Source organism: Acipenser ruthenus, chromosome 36 (assembly GCF_902713425.1).
Source record: "Acipenser ruthenus chromosome 36, fAciRut3.2 maternal haplotype, whole genome shotgun sequence".
In the NCBI taxonomy this organism is placed as follows: domain Eukaryota; kingdom Metazoa; phylum Chordata; class Actinopteri; order Acipenseriformes; family Acipenseridae; genus Acipenser; species Acipenser ruthenus.
The window spans coordinates 4,657,376-4,675,129 of NC_081224.1; the positions used below are offsets into that span (position 1 = coordinate 4,657,376).

The following is a 17,754-nucleotide window of genomic DNA, read 5'->3' on the forward strand; positions in this document are numbered from 1 at the left end:
GAACCTATGAATCTCAGATCTTAAATAAATGTATTGTTTTGATGACTGGCCAGTTTTATAACTAAAAGCCTATGTCCATTGCGCAGCACACTAAACCGATTATGATTGCTAATTGTATAAGGCTGTCAAATGTAAGCTACATGGACAGAGTAACCTCACTGGATAGCGGGGTTTATAATTAAATAAATAAAATAATGAACACAAAAAACACTGCGGGCGTGAGCCGGAACATATTATTATAGACTTGTAGCACTGTGCAATACTACCTTGAGAAACTACGACTAGTTGCGCAATCAAGACTGACTCATTCTCCCTCTCGCAGTAAAAACAAAAAAGCGCCAAGGGGGACGGTGGGACACTCGCTATCACATTTAATCTTGAACAGAGACTAACTTTTCTCGTAATAGGCCAGTGCTTGAAGAATACAGAAGTCTGCAACTGAGCCAAGGAATGTACGCGTGTTAGTGTCAGATACTCCGTGACATGACAGCACAAAACGCTGCGTTTGCACAACGCTAGACTGTACTAACAAACAACACCACCACCTGTATCTCTATCAGTATGGATCAGAAGTTTATATATCCGGTAACGGGGTTAAGTACCGAAATTGGACTTGAGGAAATACAAGGACTGATGTCGCTGTGATCTTCTTATTTTAAATACAGCACCACCGTCACACAAGAGGCCGGATGGATTTTATTTTTAGCATTATCATAGCTATTTCCTGGAAATTAGAATTTCTGTTATAAATAATAATATTAATAATAATAATAATAATAATAATAATAATAATATGAAGGAACATTGTGGTGGTCGGTTTGTGCTGCCTTGGCCAACCGGCCGGGCGTTCTGTCAGGACAATAACAAAAATATTATTATTAATAATGATAATAACGTTATCGACCTGGAGCGGGAGAAGAGATGGGCCGAACTTTTCGACCAGCTGGACCTGAATAAAGATGGGCGAGTCGACGTCCACGAACTACGGCTGGGGCTGGCCGCCTGGGGAATGTTACCAAGGCATGACGCGGAGGAGGTAAGCACCCCCACAACATGATAAATATTAATACTGTAAATAACATATGTGAAATAAATCTTGTTTGGCGTGTGATGTTTTGTTTCTTTAAAACAATCGCGTAGTATTATGTGAGACGTGTCGCCGGAGAAGGGAAGTCTAACAACACAGTTGCTGCCTGTGAGGTAGAGCTGTCTGTGCTCTCAAATGGAGGTGGACGTGCCTCCGGCTGTCAGGATACGTTCTTGCAGTCAGGGGTTCAATTCTAAAACAACAAAAAAAGTGCAGCTACTCATATGCACAGCCGTAAAAACACGTAAATATTAAAGACAATTTGAGTGGCAAATAATAAATAAATGTATAGATATCGCTACACGATACATATTTAAACACAAAATAAGCCTTAAAAATAACTGATAAATTATAACCAAATTCACCACAACAAGCAAGCTGAAAATATTGAAGTGTTGTACCCTGTGCAGAGCTGTGCAATTCGTATCGCCCGACGCCCCAGACAACAAGATTTGTGTGACGGACAACAAGTTTTGCCGTTATACTTTGTCTGTTGGACAAGTAATTTTTATTTATTTATTTTTTCTATGTTCGTTTTGTTGCTAGAAAGGCACTCGCGTTATATTTGTAGAGAACCACGCAAGTTTCTGAAAACTGAATTGCGGAAGTCTAGCACCAAAACATAAACATTTTAAGAAATGTTTACGTCCCACCCCTATCACTTCTGATTGGCCAGATATGGAAGAACCTGATCGTCTATTGGTTATATAGAAACCCAGAAATGGCTGCCAAGAGAGCCTCTTGCAAGGCAGACTAATTTGCAGTGCTTAGAAAGGTACCAGAAATGTTCCTGTCAGGACAAATGAAGAAGTCAGCACCTCTGGTCACTTTTTTTTAAAGTAACAAAAACGCCTATTCACTGCCAAACATGAACTACTTTAGATGTGTAATGACTGCAGTATAGGATACTGACCTTAAGGATAGGGTTTCGATGTAGGGAGAAGATTATTCGTTGTTTTATTAACAATAACAACTAACAAGCTACTAACAACCAAACGAGCAAGATGGGCCTCTCGTTTGCAAAATGTTCTTATGTTCATATAATATGATAGCCAATGAATCAGAGTGCAGTGTCCTGACAGGACAATTTCGTATTACCTTTGTAAGGACAGCGACTACGTATTATTAACGTAGTATTACCAAGTGATGCTGCTTTCATAATACACAAACCTAACATTTAAATGCTGCAATCCAGTAAAGCTACAAAGAAAAAACAAAATAACAAAAAACAAACAAACAAACACCATAGTCGCTGAAGTATTAACGGATTAGAAATAAATCGTGTTGTGTAATTTATAACACTTCGTGGTCAATGTACTTGTTGGGGTGTTCACAAAAAAAAAAAAAAAGTTTACTGTTAGAAGCATTTCAAGACAAACTTTCCCTGGCAAAAATGTAATATTTTTTTTTGTCTTTCGATTTTAGTGTTGCAACCTACTTTGTATATATTTAATATGTTTTTTTTTTTTTTTTACTAGATTTGAAGAGAGGCGATATTAGTTATTTATTGGACATGCACAATCCATCGATTTGTGAAACTATTAAAACACGAAGACTGACAAATATGTTTATAATGATAAAAATGAAATGCTTCAGTGATTATCTGTACGATATTATATATAGAATACACACACACACACACACACACACACACACACACACACACACACAGTGCCATGAAAAAATATTTGCCCCCCCATCTGATTTTCTGCATTTTTGCACATTTTTCACATTGTATTTGGTCAGATTTTTTTGTGGGTTGTAGTAGTATAGAGAGGGAGTCTGAGAGAAAAAATGACACCAAAGTTTGGTGCTTCTTTCATTTGTTTGGTGTGCAAGGTAATCAAACATGCAATCTTCAAGTGTGAAAAAGTTATTGCCCCCCCTAATTAACTCAACCCAATTAAAGGGATAATTAGGGTCAGCTGTTTGAGTACTTTAAGAACATAAGAAAGTTTACAAACGAGAGGAGGCCATTCTGTCCATCTTGCTCGTTTGGTTGTTAGTAGCTTTTTGATCCCAGAATCTCATCAAGCAGCTTCTTGAAGGATCCCAGGGTGTCAGCTTCAACAACATTACTGGGGAGTTGGTTCCAGACCCTCACAATTCTCTGTGTAAAAAAGTGCCTCCTATTTTCTGTTCTGAATGCCCCTTTATCTAATTTCCATTTGTGACCCCTGGTCCTTGTTTCATTTTTCAAGTCAAAGAAGTCCCCTGGGTTGTCTATACCTTTTAGGATTCTGAATGTTTGAATCGGATCACCGCATAGTCTTCTGTGTTCAAGACTGAATAGATTCAATTCTTTTAGCCTGTCTGCATACAACATGCCTTTTAAACCCAGGATAATTCTGGTTGCTCTTCTTTGCACTCTTTCTAGAGCAGCAATATTCTTTTTGTAACGAGGTGACCAGAACTGAACACAATATTCTAGGTGAGGTCTTACTAATGCATTGTAGAGTTTTAACATTACTTCCCTTGATTTAAATTCCTAGTCCCTTTAACACTTCTGCCTCTGTTATGCTAAAGTTATTTAAAATTGGACAGGAACAGGTCGACATGTCGGGCATGTTGTCCGTGTCCTCCTTTGTAAAAACCTGTGAAAAGTAATAATTTAATATATTTGCTATTTTTTTTCTTCATCTATGATTTTGCCATTTGTGTCTCTTAGACATTTAACCTCCTCTTTGAATGTTCTCTTGCTGTTATAATATTGGAAAAATATTTTGGAATTGGTTTTAGCCCCCTTAGCAATATTGATTTCTATCTCTCTCTTGGCCTTTCTAACTTCCTTTTTGACTTGTGTTTGCAGTTCCAAGTACTCTTTCTGTCTACTTTGTTTTTGGTCCCTTTTAAATGCTCTGTAAAGTGCCTTTTTTCGCTGAATATTGTTTTTAATTGATCTGTTAAACCATTTGGGCCATTTTGTTTTAGATTTAGATTTGTCTGCTTTTGGGATGTAATTGTTTTGTGCCTCTAGTACTACATTTTTAAAAAACAGCCACCCTTTTTCTGTGGATGTTTTCTCTATTTTACTCCAATCTCCTTCTGTTAGTCTCCATTTCATACCTTCATAGTTTGCTTTTCTAAAATTGTAAACCTTAGCTTTAGTCATTACTTTTGGGGTTTTAACCCTTTGCAGTCCATTTATTGTGCGGCTGTCAGGCTGGTCAGGTCCAATTAATTTTTATGAACAAAATAAAATTTCAGACCACGTGCAGTTTAAATTGAAATAAAGTGACTTTATTTGCGTAAAACAAGGAATAAAGCAGTGCAAATCCAAAGGGTACCCTATACAAAGACACCAGTAGCAAAATTTTGAACAAAAAACATGTTTTTTATTATTTTTATATATTTATATATATATATATATAATCAGGCGAACATTGAAAAGAAAAGTAACAATTTCACAAAATTTTTGTTTCTGCTTGATTATAGTACCTTTAGAATAATCAGACAGGTGCAACACTTTTTACAAATCAATTACACACTATTGCCAAACAAAAAAACAAAAATAAAATAACTAAAAACTATTTTTCAACAATTTTTAACTATTTATATCAGGCGAGGTCTGCAAACAAAAAAGCATTTACACTGACAGAAATGATCTGTATGTGTCCATGGTATGGTACCTTTCAAAGCAGTCACCTGGGTGCAACCCTGGCTGCCTTGAGCAGGTTCTGCAGAACCATATAGTCTCTCTCCTCCCCCCTTTTGTCTTTCTGTCACTGCACACTGCACAGTCTTTGGTGCTCTTTCCTTCATTTTTTGCAATGAAATGTGGCTTTTCATTCAGTCTTTCCTCTGTCTGTGGATGATGGACGACCACGTTTTCTGGAGCCAGGGTTGCGCACATTTCCCACCAGTTGTACCAGTAAGGCTTTCCTGAAGGTTTTATGGCGAACAGGTAGCTGTCCTGATTCCACCTTCATCAAATTGAACAGGATAGCACTGTTCACAATTGCAACCTCCAGCAGCCAAAAGAACATCTTCCTCCACCACTTCAGAGATTTCCTTGTAAAAGCATAGCTGGCACAGTAATGATCCGCCCGGTCCACTGCACCCATCTTGCTGGTGTAATCGCAGATCACTGAAGGCTTCTCCAGCTCTTGAATTTCTCCTCGCTTGATGGTGCGTTGTACCTTCTCACAGTCACTGCCATGGAAGGTGCTCAACATGAGCACTAGCCGTTTGTCCTTCCATCCTACCACCATGACATTGTTGTCCTTGCTGAATGAAACCGACTCATTTTTTTTCAGTTTGAGGCCTTGCTTCACTGGTGCTGGCAATCCTCTTCTATTGGCCATTACTGTTCCAGTAAGATGGATTTTGATTTTGAGCAGTTCCATGGCCAGGTCGTAACCTGTGTAAAACCTGTCTGTAAACAAATGAAAGCCATGTCCATTTGTTGTCTGCAGCAATGTTTCACACAGGTGAAGAAAAATCCTTGATGAAAACGGCATGTCTGGTCTCAGCAGGGAGTCTGTTGTTGGGCTACCAAAGTAAGGAACAATAGCAGAGACATAACCAGTTTCACAGTCAGCTAAAACAAACACACGCATCCCCCACTTGGTAGGCTTCTGAGGATTGTAGCATTTGAAGATAATCCTTCCTTTGAAGCCAACGGTGCTCTCATCTATGCAAATGTCTCTGCCTGGAAAGAATAGCTCAAGGCATTTTGGGTCTATGTAGCTGACCACATTCCTCACCTTTTGTCCTCTGCTAACAAAAGCAGTCCGAGGCACCTGGGTGGGGGGAGGGGAAAGGTGCAGCATCCAAAAGATCTGCAAGAAACGCGATCTCTTGGATACATCTTTGAAAAACGGCATTCTGTCGGTCCATTCCTCAGAGAAATATTCTTTTATGTCTGTTTTTACATTCAGTCCCATATTCAGCACAACACCAAAAAATGCCTTCATCTCAGGTAATGTAACAGGTTTCCAGGTGTTCCAAATAGAATTGTGACGCCGCGGTCCTGTTAGCTTTACATTCGCATATCTATTCGTCTCATTCACAATTTCAGTAAACAAAATGTCAGTAAAAAAAAAGTTGAAAAAACTCCAGTGCAGTTCTCAACGTATTACTACCTTGAAATCCCTTATTTCTCACAGTAAAAGGGATTTTTGTGAAAGCATCTGCCCCTACAGATGCGCGTCTCCATTCGCCCTCCGGTTGTGCGTCTGGTTCTTGGTCACTTTCCTCCAATTCCTGAGATTCATCAGAGTCCTCAGTAAGAGAAAAATGTACTTCCTCGTCACTAGATTCTTCAAAATCATCCTCCAAACTGCTTTCATCTGTACTTTCTTCTTGCTCCATCATCTGTGCAAGCTCTTCAGGCTGCATTGCTTTTCTCTGTCTCCTCTGCGCCATTATCACTTTGTGCGTCTTTTCTACGTCTGTTCAATTCGGCTTTGTTCAGCCTGTATATAGTCTATTCGGCTGTCTCCGCCTTCTTTCCGATCAAAGACGATTAGGGAACACCTTGTCTCGGTTTTTTCCGGCTTAAACGCAACATAGGCTGTGTTAGATCATGGTTTTCGGCAATGTCGGACTGAGTCCGACAATGGACTGGAATGGAATTTTCGCGATGTCGGACCAGGTCCGACATAGGACCGCAAAGGGTTAAAAAATATTTCAAATGAGACCATGTTGTGGTCTGAGTTTGCCAATGGCTCTCTGACCTCTGTTTTAGTTATTCTGTCTTCATTATTTGATAAGACCAAATCAAGGCATGCCTCCCCTCTAGTCGGTGCCTTGACAAATTGCGTTAGGAAGCAGTCATTTGTCATTTCCACCATTTCAATTTCGTCCGTCGTGCCCCCCATCGGGTTTTCCCATTTTATACAGGGGAAGTTGAAGTCCCCCATTAGTATGGCTTCTCCTTTTCTACACGCATTTCGAATGTCATTGTACAACAGATTATTTTGCTCAGCGTCTGAATTTGGCGGTCTATAGCATGCTCCTATTATTATGCCCTTTGAATTTGTGTCCATTATTCTAACCCATAATGATTCTGCATTGTTTTCTTTGTCCTGATTTAACACCTGGGCTTCAAGACTATTTCTTATGTATAGCGCTACCCCTCCGCCTCTTCTGTCCTGCCTGTCTTTCCTATACAGTGTGTACCCACTAATAATATATTCATCTCCATCACTCTCAGACAACCAAGTTTCTGTAACACCTATCACATTGTAGTTACTTGTTAGTGCAGTAGCTTCAAGTTCTAAGATTTTGTTTCTGAGACTTCTAGCATTAAGATAAATACATTTAATAGTGGTCTTACCCGAGTTGTTTTCCTTGTTTTGATGTGGTCTCCCTTCTGTTTTTTTGTTTTCTCCCCCCTTCCTTTCTAGTTTAAATGCTTCTGGACCTCTTGAAGGATCCTTTCTCCGAGTAGATTGGTTCCCTTCCTGTTTAAGTGCAGTCCGTCCCACGTGTATAGATTGTCCTTGTAGAAAGTGCTCCAATGTTCAAGAAAGGTGAAGCCTTCCTGTGTGCACCACGATTTCAGCCATGCATTTTGATTTTGTATTTCCAGGTGTCCATATGGTCCTTTGCAAGGCGCCGGCAGTATCCCAGAAAATACCACAGTTTTGGTCTTGTCTTTTAATTTCCTTCCTAGCTCTCTGAATTTGTTTTGCAGGGATCTCTTCCAATGTTGTTTGTACCGATGTGGATGACTACTACCGGGTCGTCTCCTGTTCGTTCTAGGAGCCTGTCCACATTCTGAGTGATGTGCTTGACTGAGGCTCCTGGACTGAGGCACACTGTTGTAGTAAGGGAGTCCAAACTGCGAATTGAACTTGCTGTGTTTCTCAATATGTAGTCCCCAACAATCATGACCTCCCTTCTTTTTGCTGCCTGGCCAGCACTGTTTATAGGGTCCTGGGTGTTGTTTCTTTCATTCTCTTGATGTTAGTTTTGGTCATCTAAATGTTGAAGTGGCTCAAATTTGTTGGATGTCTGGATTTCTGGTGGTTGTGTTTGACGAAGTTTCTTTTTTTCCCTGCTTCTGCCTATCTGAACCCAGCTGTTTCGACTCTCTTCCATCTCCCTTTCAGTCTGCTAGGGGTGCAGACTTCCATGAATTGTGGGTGGGTCAGCTCCTCAAGTTCCTGTTGCTGTCTCATTTCCTCCAGCTCCTTTTCTAGCAGGCTTAATCGCTGAAGCAAGTCCTGGATGGTGCGGCACTTTACACAAACTTGGTTGAGCTCTGTTGGGTTTTCTCGGATTTCCCACATCATGCAGTTGTAACAGATTACTGGCTTGAAGACCTTTTTTTTAAGTTTAGTTTCTGCAGCTGTCAACCTGCTTTCAAACTGCTTCTAACTGCGTTGTACTTGTCCACTCGTACTTGTCCCACGATGTCGCTTCCACAGTGTTCCAGTTAGCCATCATGTGACAAGATGCTAGATGATAGCTGTAATATGTTGTACTGTTTAACTAATAAGAAATAAACAAAAGAAAACAAATATTTTGTTTGTAGATTTTGATGGAGCCTACTGTAAATATTGCATGCATTTTGGAAGAAAAACAGTAAAAAATGCAGAGAAACTTGACAGGTTATACACAAGTCCTTTAAAAATCTGGTGTTCCGCAGTTACAAAACTGAAAGAACGTCAAGACAAATCAGAATTCCACAAAGCAGCAGTAATAGTTGGCAATGGTTTTGTATCTGTGATGCAACGAACTAAAAACACTTGTACATCAGGAGTTTGACTCAGCTTACAGAGAAAGTAGAAAAAAGGAAGATATTTTTATAATTGAATAACTCCCAAGTATTGCTTATTATAGTTGTACTCTTAGTAAGTTACTTAAATTTACTGCAAATGTGTTCCAAACTACACAGAAGGTACATTTCCTTAAAGTATGTTATATATTTGTTGAGGTGAGGTGGGGTCAAAGGGAACCTTTTGTGTATCTTGAAGAATTTAGTGAACCAGTCAAGCTGCAAGGCTAGACCCGCCCGTGTTAATCACTAAGGGGCAAATATTCAAAGGTCTTGTGAATGTTCTCATCTTTCTCACAACTCTGCTTGCGTTACGAATGTTTTGCGTAAAATCGCAAGTAAGTAAAATCTAAGAGTTGTGGAGAAACTGCAATTATTGCAGCGCTGCATAAATTAATAAATTAACATGAATTAACACAGGAAATCAACCACAACTCTCTCTCTCTCTCGGTATATAACCATCGCAAGTTTTTGCAAAATGAAGACGCATATTTGTGCTTGACGAGGCATAGCCGCAGCACCTCTTCAGCTGTGAAAGTTAAAAATGTCATTAAATATTTTGCTCTCAAATGCGTTTTCTTACAATTCTCAACACAGTTTTATCCATTCTGCAAGTTCTTGCGTGCGCTAAACAGAGACAGTCCACTGCCAGGGACATTTAATTACGTTACCATTTACGTGTCATGAAGATGACTGGCTGCGAAAGAAGGACTGCGACTCTATTGTCGTTTTTTATACACAAATGAAATAAGCTTATTTGATTTGAACAATACAAGCAAATTCCTACACTGCTTGGTTTGAAGTGAATGCTTGGATTGGATGAGTAGTACACAACAAGCTTCAATATGAAAGCTGAACATTAATTTCAATAAACAACAAGTTTTTAATGAAAACAAATGTTGTAGCCTACTTCACTAAAGTGAAAACTGGCTTCTGTTACTTTTAAATACCACTGCTTCTGATTATACTACTGCTTAATAACAGGAACAACATTTTATTTGGGGTTAGTGTTGAACTTAAACACGTTCATGCCTGCCTGTCCCCCTACCCCCACGCAGGAACATTGCCCTGCTAACATCCACTATTCAAACAATACATAAAAACAATAAGAACGGTCTGGTTCTCTCTTTTCTTTTTTCAATGAATAGAATTTAATTAATAGAGAATAAAAACAAACCAATCTAAACAACTATAAACAGAAATGTATTTATTTATTTATTTTTTGCAGTCTTCACAAACTGCGGGTTCTGTTGCATTCACAGCGCCGATAATGTTAGATATAGCTAGATATTACTACAGTGCGGACCATGTTTGTGTAGGGTGCGTGTGTGTGTTTTTTTTTTTTTTTATTAATGTCAGCCTTCTGGAGTCATCTGAATGCCTTTCCACTTTATTTCATTTTAAACCTTTTAAATGCCAAACCACAGCAAAACATAGAATAATAGGGTGTGGCACTGCCCTACGGGTTACGTGCCTATGTATACAGGCATATATATATATATATATATATATATATATATATATATATATATATATATATATATATATATATATATATACTGTATATATATAGTCCTGCATTTGCCTTTAATTTATTTTTCTGCACATTCTACTGTTTTGCATATATGATGTAGAACAGTGATTATAAAATCTAATAGTAGTACGTACAATACTCTTTCAAATAAACTTGTGATGATTTTGAATGTGCGCTTCTTAGGGTCGGTATTATTGTCATTTCTTGCGACCCGGCACCTTTTTCTTTACAAATTAAGCACTGGTAATAAGTATTGTTTAAAATAAACCTCAAATAAATTAAATGTATGAGTTGGAAATAAACCAAAATGTTATTATGCTTAATCCAAGTATAAATTGACTAAGGGCTTCTTCAGTAGACAAGTCAAGGAATGTTATACGTTGTCTGTATATTCTGCCTGCGCGATATTCCCTTTTTTCCTGTTGCTCTGCTAGCATTTGCAAATATAGCTGTCTGAAGGCCATGTTCACTCTAACTAGGAACATAGATTGTCCTGAAATACTTCCTGCTAAATAACTAAAAGGAGTGTAACCAGTCTTAAGTGATTTCAATGCAACATTGTGATTTGCGAGCAAATTAACTTTTAAATTTAGCTTGTGGTGGTGAACTTTAGGGATTATTCATGACACCTCCCCCAAATTTGAGGGAAAAGCACTTGCGAGAGAACAACCCACAAATCCATTTTTTTCCAACGCAGGATCTATTTTGAATCTCACTCAAAAGCGAAAAAAAATCTCTACAACTCCCCTTGCGACACACCCAAGGCGTTTGAATATTTGGCCCCAAGTACTTATGGGGTCAAAGCTGAAAACCTGCCTTGTGGATACTGCACGTACTCCGTGTCAATCATTACAGAGACCACCTCTTATTATAATTTGTGTCAATCAAGCTGCCGAACTTTCTCGAAAGTCCCCGTTAAATATTGCTAGGGCTTGATGTTTCAGTTTTTATTTTCCAAATCTCTACCTCCCTTTGTTAATGCTAAATGTTCATTAGTCTTTGTTAAGCTGTCTCTGCATCCAAATAAAGAGAAAACTACAAATTAAAGACTGGGTTTAAGATTATTTTTATCTTTGCTAGAAATCAATGAGATTTTAAATGATGGACTTGCTACTCTGTACTGGGTAATTTATGCTCTGTTAAACGAGAGAAAATAATAACTACTGTCTCTCTCCATCCCCCCCTACCCACAAAGCTGGCCGTCAACTGGACCTCACCTTCTCCAGGGCCTGCTGCCCCTCCACCCTCTCTGTCACCCCCCTGGACCGCTCTGATCACTATTTCATCTTGTTTGCTCTGTCTCTCCCCTCTCTCCCTGCTCCTCCTAACCCCACTGTCACCTCTCGCCGTAACCTCCGCTCTCTCTCCCCCCCTCTGTCCTTGCCTCCACTGCTCTCTCACCTCCCTCCTATCGACTCCTTCACAACTCTCTGTAGACTCTGCTACCTCCACCCTCTTCTCCTCCCTCACCTCCTCCCTCGACTCCCTCTGTCCCCTCACCTCCCGACCTGCTTGCCCCTCCCCTCCCCATCCCTGGCTCTCCTCTGCGCCCCGCAAGAATCACACTGCAGTCTGCTGAAAAAAAATGGAAGAGACCCAAACTCCCTGCTGCCCTAGACTTCTACCGCACTCTGCTCTCCGCCTTCTCCTCCACTCTCTCTTCTGCTAAATGTACTTATTTCCAATCTGTAATCCAAGCCTCCACTAACAACCCATGTAAACTATTCTCTACCTTCTCCTCCCTCCTAAACCCTCCCCCCTCCTCCTCCCTCCTCTATCTCCTCTGATGACTTTGCCTTTCTTCTTTTCTAAAATCTCAGATATCCGCAAACTCTTTAACACCTCTCCCTCCCCCGCACCCCCTCCTGCTCCAACCCCTACACTCACTGCATCCCCTACTAACTCACCCTCCTTCTACACCTTCTCGCCCCTCTCAGACTCTGACCTCTCCTCCCTGCTCCAGGGTCACAAACCCACCACGTGTGCCCTGGACCCCCTCCCCACTCACCTCTTTTGAGCTGCTGCTCCTGCTCTACTTCCCTTCATCTCCCTTCTCAACACCTCTCTCCTTTCTGGTCTCTTTCCCTCTGCCTTCAAACAAGCCTCTATCACTCCCTTCCTCAAAAAACCTACCCTCGACCCCACCTCCCTCCAGAGCTACCGTCCTGTCTCCCTCCTACCCTTCCTCTCCAAAACCCTCGAGCGGGCTGTACACCGCCAGCTCTCTGCTTTCGTGTCCAACCACTCTCCGCTCGACCCTCTCCAATCTGGCTTCCGCTCTGCTCGCTCCACTGAAACCACCCTCCTGTCTGTCACCAACTCACTAAACTCTGCCCAAGCTGCCTCTCTCTCCTCTGTCCTAATTCTCCTCGACCTCTCTGCTGCCTTTGACACTGTTGATCACTCTATTCTACTATCCTCTCTCGCTGATTTGGGAATCTCTGGCACTGCTCTGGCCTGGTTCTCCTCCTACCTCTCCAACCGCACTTACCAGGTAACCTGGCGTGGAGCAACCTCCACACCTCGCCCTCTCTCAACAGGATTTCCCCAAGGGTCAGTCTTAGGTCCTCTCCTGTTCTCTCTCTACACCTGCTCCCTGGGCCCCCTCATCGATTCCTATGGTTTCCCATACCATTTCTATGCTGATGATGCTCAGATTTTCCTCTCCTTCCCCACCTCTGACTCCACCATCTCGTCCCATATCTCTACCTGTCTGTCTGCTATTTCCTCCTGGATGCACTCGCATCACCTCAAACTCAACCTCTCTAAATCTGACCTCCTTTTCTTTCCCTCCTCCTCCCCCTCATCTGATCTCTCTATCTCTGTTCCTCTGGAATCTACCACACTCTCTCCATCTTCCTCTGCTAAGAACCTCGGAGTCACCCTGGACCCCTGCCTATCTTATTCCCAGCACATCTCCACTCTGGCAGGAACTTGCCGATTCTTCCTGAGCAACATCCGATGAATCCGACCCTTCCTCACCAACTATGCTACCCAGCTCCTGGTCCAGGCCTTGGTACTCTTCCGCCTAGACTACTGCAACTCCCTCCTGGCTGGCCTCCCTGCGTCCGCCACCCGTCCACTCCAGCTCATCCAGAACTCTGCTGCTTGCCTGGTGTTCTCTCTGCCTCGCTTCTCCAATGCAACTCCACTGCTCCGCTCACTCCAATGGCTCCCGATCACCACTCGCATCCAGTTCAAGACTCTTGTACTAGCCTACAGATGCCTTGACCAGACTGCACCCAGCTTCCTCCAGACCCTCATCTCTCCCTACACCCCCACTCGACCTCTCCGCTCCTCCTGCACTAGAAGACTGGCTCTACCTCCTTTACGCTCCACTGCCTCCAGAGCCCGCTCCTTCTCCACCCTCGCCCCGCAGTGGTGGAATGACCTTCCTACAGGTGTCAGGACTGCCCAGTCCCTGACCACCTTCCGGCGCCTCCTCAAGACTCACCTCTTCAGACAGCACCTGTAGAACTCCTCTGTTTTTCACCCTGGACACTTATCACTCTTCCTTAAATGCGCTTTACTTGCTCTTATCTGCCCTCTATTTTACTGCATTTAATTCTGTACATTAGAGTACTGTAATCTGTCAGGTGTTATTTATTCTGTAGTATTTTGTATTTAATTATATCCTGATGCAACTATCACTGACACTGTTATCTGCTCCATTATTGAATCATATTTTGTCATACTTCTACTTGCTAGAACCAAAGTCATTGTATTTATCTTGCTCTTAATTGTATTATTACTTGTACTGTGATTCTTGAAATGTATTTGTTTACGACTGTAAGTCGCCCTGGATAAGGGCGTCTGCTAAGAAATAAATAATAATAATAATAATAATAATAATAATAATAACAAAAACACAAAACGATAAACTAGGCAACTACGATAGAGCTTTACTGGGAGACCCACCCCAACGTAATAACATATAGGATACTGCCACCTAGCGTTGCTGATGTGTTTGTTCAGAAATACAAAAATCAAGTTTAATATAGTGCACTCTGTTTACAAGAATCACATCCAACCCGGACGGTTTTATTCTTATAAGTGGTTGATTCTTTGATTACTGTGGTGAAGTGCTGCAGAATCAGTATGTTAGTTTGAGAATAAGATCTTTGTTCCCTGCATTGTAATGGGTTGACCACTGGATGTCATGAGTCCCGCATGTATGCACGCCTCCAGAAAATCCATAGTTGTTCTTTAACTAATTAAGGATAATGGTCAATTGGTTAACTGCTTGTTAAAGTTAGTGACAAAAGGGCTTAGCTGATAGCTTTGTGATGGGGGTATAGAGGAGTAAGGAAGTGGAAGTGCTGCGGAAGCAGAAGAGAAAGAAATCAAACCAAAGAGCGAGTAAGAGACCTGTTTGTTCCAGTATTATAGTGTGCAAATAAGTAAAGTAGTCATAGTATATGTGTATTTCCGGGGGGGGGGGACGGACGTATGAACTGTTTTGATTTGTATTTGTTTAGTTGGGTAAACGGCTTATGCTTCCTGATGTCAGACAGGGACCACACAAATTTTGTCATTCAACTTTTCCCCGTCTGACATAGATGAAAACTCCCGTACATTCCCATCATGCTCGTGCTGAACTAGCCCACTCCCCCTCTCCCATTGCACATCGTACAGCCTGACTTCACAGTGATTCAACCAGGAAAGCGCTACAAACTGAGTGGTGTGGCTAAACGCAGAAACGGAGTGATGCGGCTAAACTCAAAAAAGCAAACAAGCGAAAAATGTTTGCTTACAGAAAATACTGAAGTCGACAAATTTTGGGTTTAAATCTTTGCAAGAGAATGGTTTAGCACCGACTGCGACAGATCATTGAAGCTGTGTGGTCCAGTGGTTAAAGAAAAGGGCTTTAACCATGGGACTCCGTAAGAATGATTTGAGAGCCACCATGGGCCAGGATCGACTCCACTGTCAAAAGGAGTGGCATTTTGAGAAAATTGGATTACTCCGACATCAAAGACTTTGAAAGGACGAAAACAAGAAGACTATGCAGTAGGTAGCGTTTCATATTGCTTTCACAGTGCACTGTAATGTAATGCAGTACCTGGAACCCACTGTATTTGGAGTATTACAATACTGTGCTATTTAGTTGAAATTAATTGTGTTGCTGAAAAGTTCCTAATATTAATTCAGAAACTAATAGAAAACAAATAACAAATATTTTTTTGTCTTTTGTGTGCCTTTTCATGAAATCAGAAGTTGAAATGTTTGTTGATACAAAAAAAAAAATGAAATCGGTGGATAGCCAATAAACACCGGAAAAACTGTGGAAATGGTTAATCAATTTACATTGACTTTACCCTTTACCCATTAAAAAATAAAACCTACTACAAAAATAATAATAAATACATTTCCCAGTGCTACTGGACAATGTCCTGCCTTCCTGACTTGTATCTATCATTGATTCGTTCTGAATACTTTAAACCCGCCCCAACTACTGAGTGACAGCACATTCCTACATTTCTACTGGAGACACCGCTTGCGAGATTTAAAACAAGATTACAATCAGGATGGAGGCTTGGTAGCGGGATTTCAAGCTGTATTATGGTTAAGACACAGAGGATTTAAACAGAATTGTGGCAAAATGTACAAAAATGCCTAGACACAAAAACCCCAGAAGAATGTGACCGTAGGGATTTCGTTGTGGAAGACGGCAATGGAGGTACAACTTAACTGTGCAAGTACTGTCGTTAGTACTATACATATTTTGACAGAAAAAAAAACAAAAACGCTCAAGCATTTTGGAAAGTAACCGAAAACACAAATTTCATACAGTATATCAAAAACGAAAGCCCCGAAAAAAATGATCTAATAAAACTCGAAAATAGCACCAAAAAATACAATTAATAAAACCTGAAAAACAGAAGCACAAATTATAAGTCACTAAGTTTCTTTCTGTTTGATCGATCAGATTTCAGTATACCTTGTTTAAAGTGTCCCAGTCAAATTAAGATCAAGATAGAAGTTAACATTAGTGTTGCACTTTTTTAAAAAACTGTTTTTTTTGTATATGTTTAGTGCAATAGGCATTTACGTGGCTTGTACTGTAGTGTGTATCTAGCCGTTGCTTAGCGTACATTTGATTGTTAAGTACTGTATATTTTCGGTTAGTATTCTACAGTATTTTCACCATATATTAGTGTTTTCGGGTTCTTGGGATAGAAATGAAACTGAGGCTGGATGCAGTTGAAGATAAAGTAAGGGAAGGGAATTGAAAGACGAAAATGAAAATAAAAGGATTTACATGTTGTGTTTGTTTTTCTGTGGCCTTAATCTTTCCCTTTCCCATCTCTCCTAAACACAGCCTTCTCTCACACTCTTGTCTCCCCCAATCTCCTGGTCTTTTCCACGCACCCCCTTATATCCCCTTGCCCTTTACTCCAGCCCCTGTCCCCACATCTTTCATGCAAAACCTACACGCCAATTACCCTACACACACATCCACACACAACATGCAACCCCTGCACGCACACATACAACATGCAACCCCCTGCACACACACACACAACATGCAACCCCCTGCGTGCACACACAACATGCAACCCCTGCACGCATACACATGTAACCTCTGCAAGCATACACAACATGCAACACCCTGCACGCACACATCACCATGCAACCCCTGCACGCACACACCACATGCAACCCCTGCACGCACACACAACATGCAACCCCCTGCATGCACACACTACACACAACATGCAACCCCTGCACGCACACACCACCATGCAACCCCTGCACGCAACATGCAACCCCTGCATGCACACACAACATGCAACCCCTGCACGCACACACACCACACACAACACACAACATGCAACCCCTGCACGCACACACCACAATGCAACCCCTGCACGCACACACAATATGCAACCCCTGCACGCACACACCACACATACACAACATGCAACCCCTGCATGCACACACAACATGCAACCCCTGCACGCATACACACAACATGCAAACCCTGCACACACACCACCATGCAACCTCTGCACGCACACACAACATGCAACCCCCTGCATGCACACACCACCATGCAACCCCTGAATGCATACACACATGCAACCCCTGCACACACACACCACTATGCAACCCCTTCCACGCGTACACACCCTCTACACTATCCCGATTCTTCCCCCTTCCCCCAGGATCGCTACAATATGTTTGCATTCGGGTGCGACCTGGCAGCAAGGGTTGTGTATTTTGGGGGGGGGCTTTTCTGCTATAATGTCCTGGGGGCAAAGATACCTAAATCCAGCCTTGCTTCCACCTCCCCTGAAAGTCTGGTTGAACCCAGGGGCACCATTTCAGATTTCAGAGGGGGGGGGGGGGAACTTTAAGCGGAGGTCCAGGGGCTGCTAGACCACTGGAAGCTCTTGGTTTTTT

General features: G+C 41.6%; 1 protein-coding gene across 3 annotated transcripts in view; it reads left to right on the forward strand.

Moving 5' to 3' along the window:
- The first annotated feature begins 163 nt into the window (after positions 1-163).
- LOC117402051 (mitochondrial adenyl nucleotide antiporter SLC25A23-like) overlaps positions 164-17,754 on the forward strand; it is a 99,212-nt gene continuing 81,621 nt past the window's right edge. Inside the window, exon 1 of one of the 3 annotated variants that reach the window (XM_059008236.1) lies at positions 164-1,036. In XM_059008236.1, the coding sequence (XP_058864219.1) occupies positions 794-1,036 (243 nt within the window). In that variant the 5' untranslated portion in view covers positions 164-793. The remainder of the gene's footprint in view (positions 1,037-17,754) is intronic. The other 2 variants (XM_059008235.1, XM_059008234.1) reach the window with 2 other exon arrangements.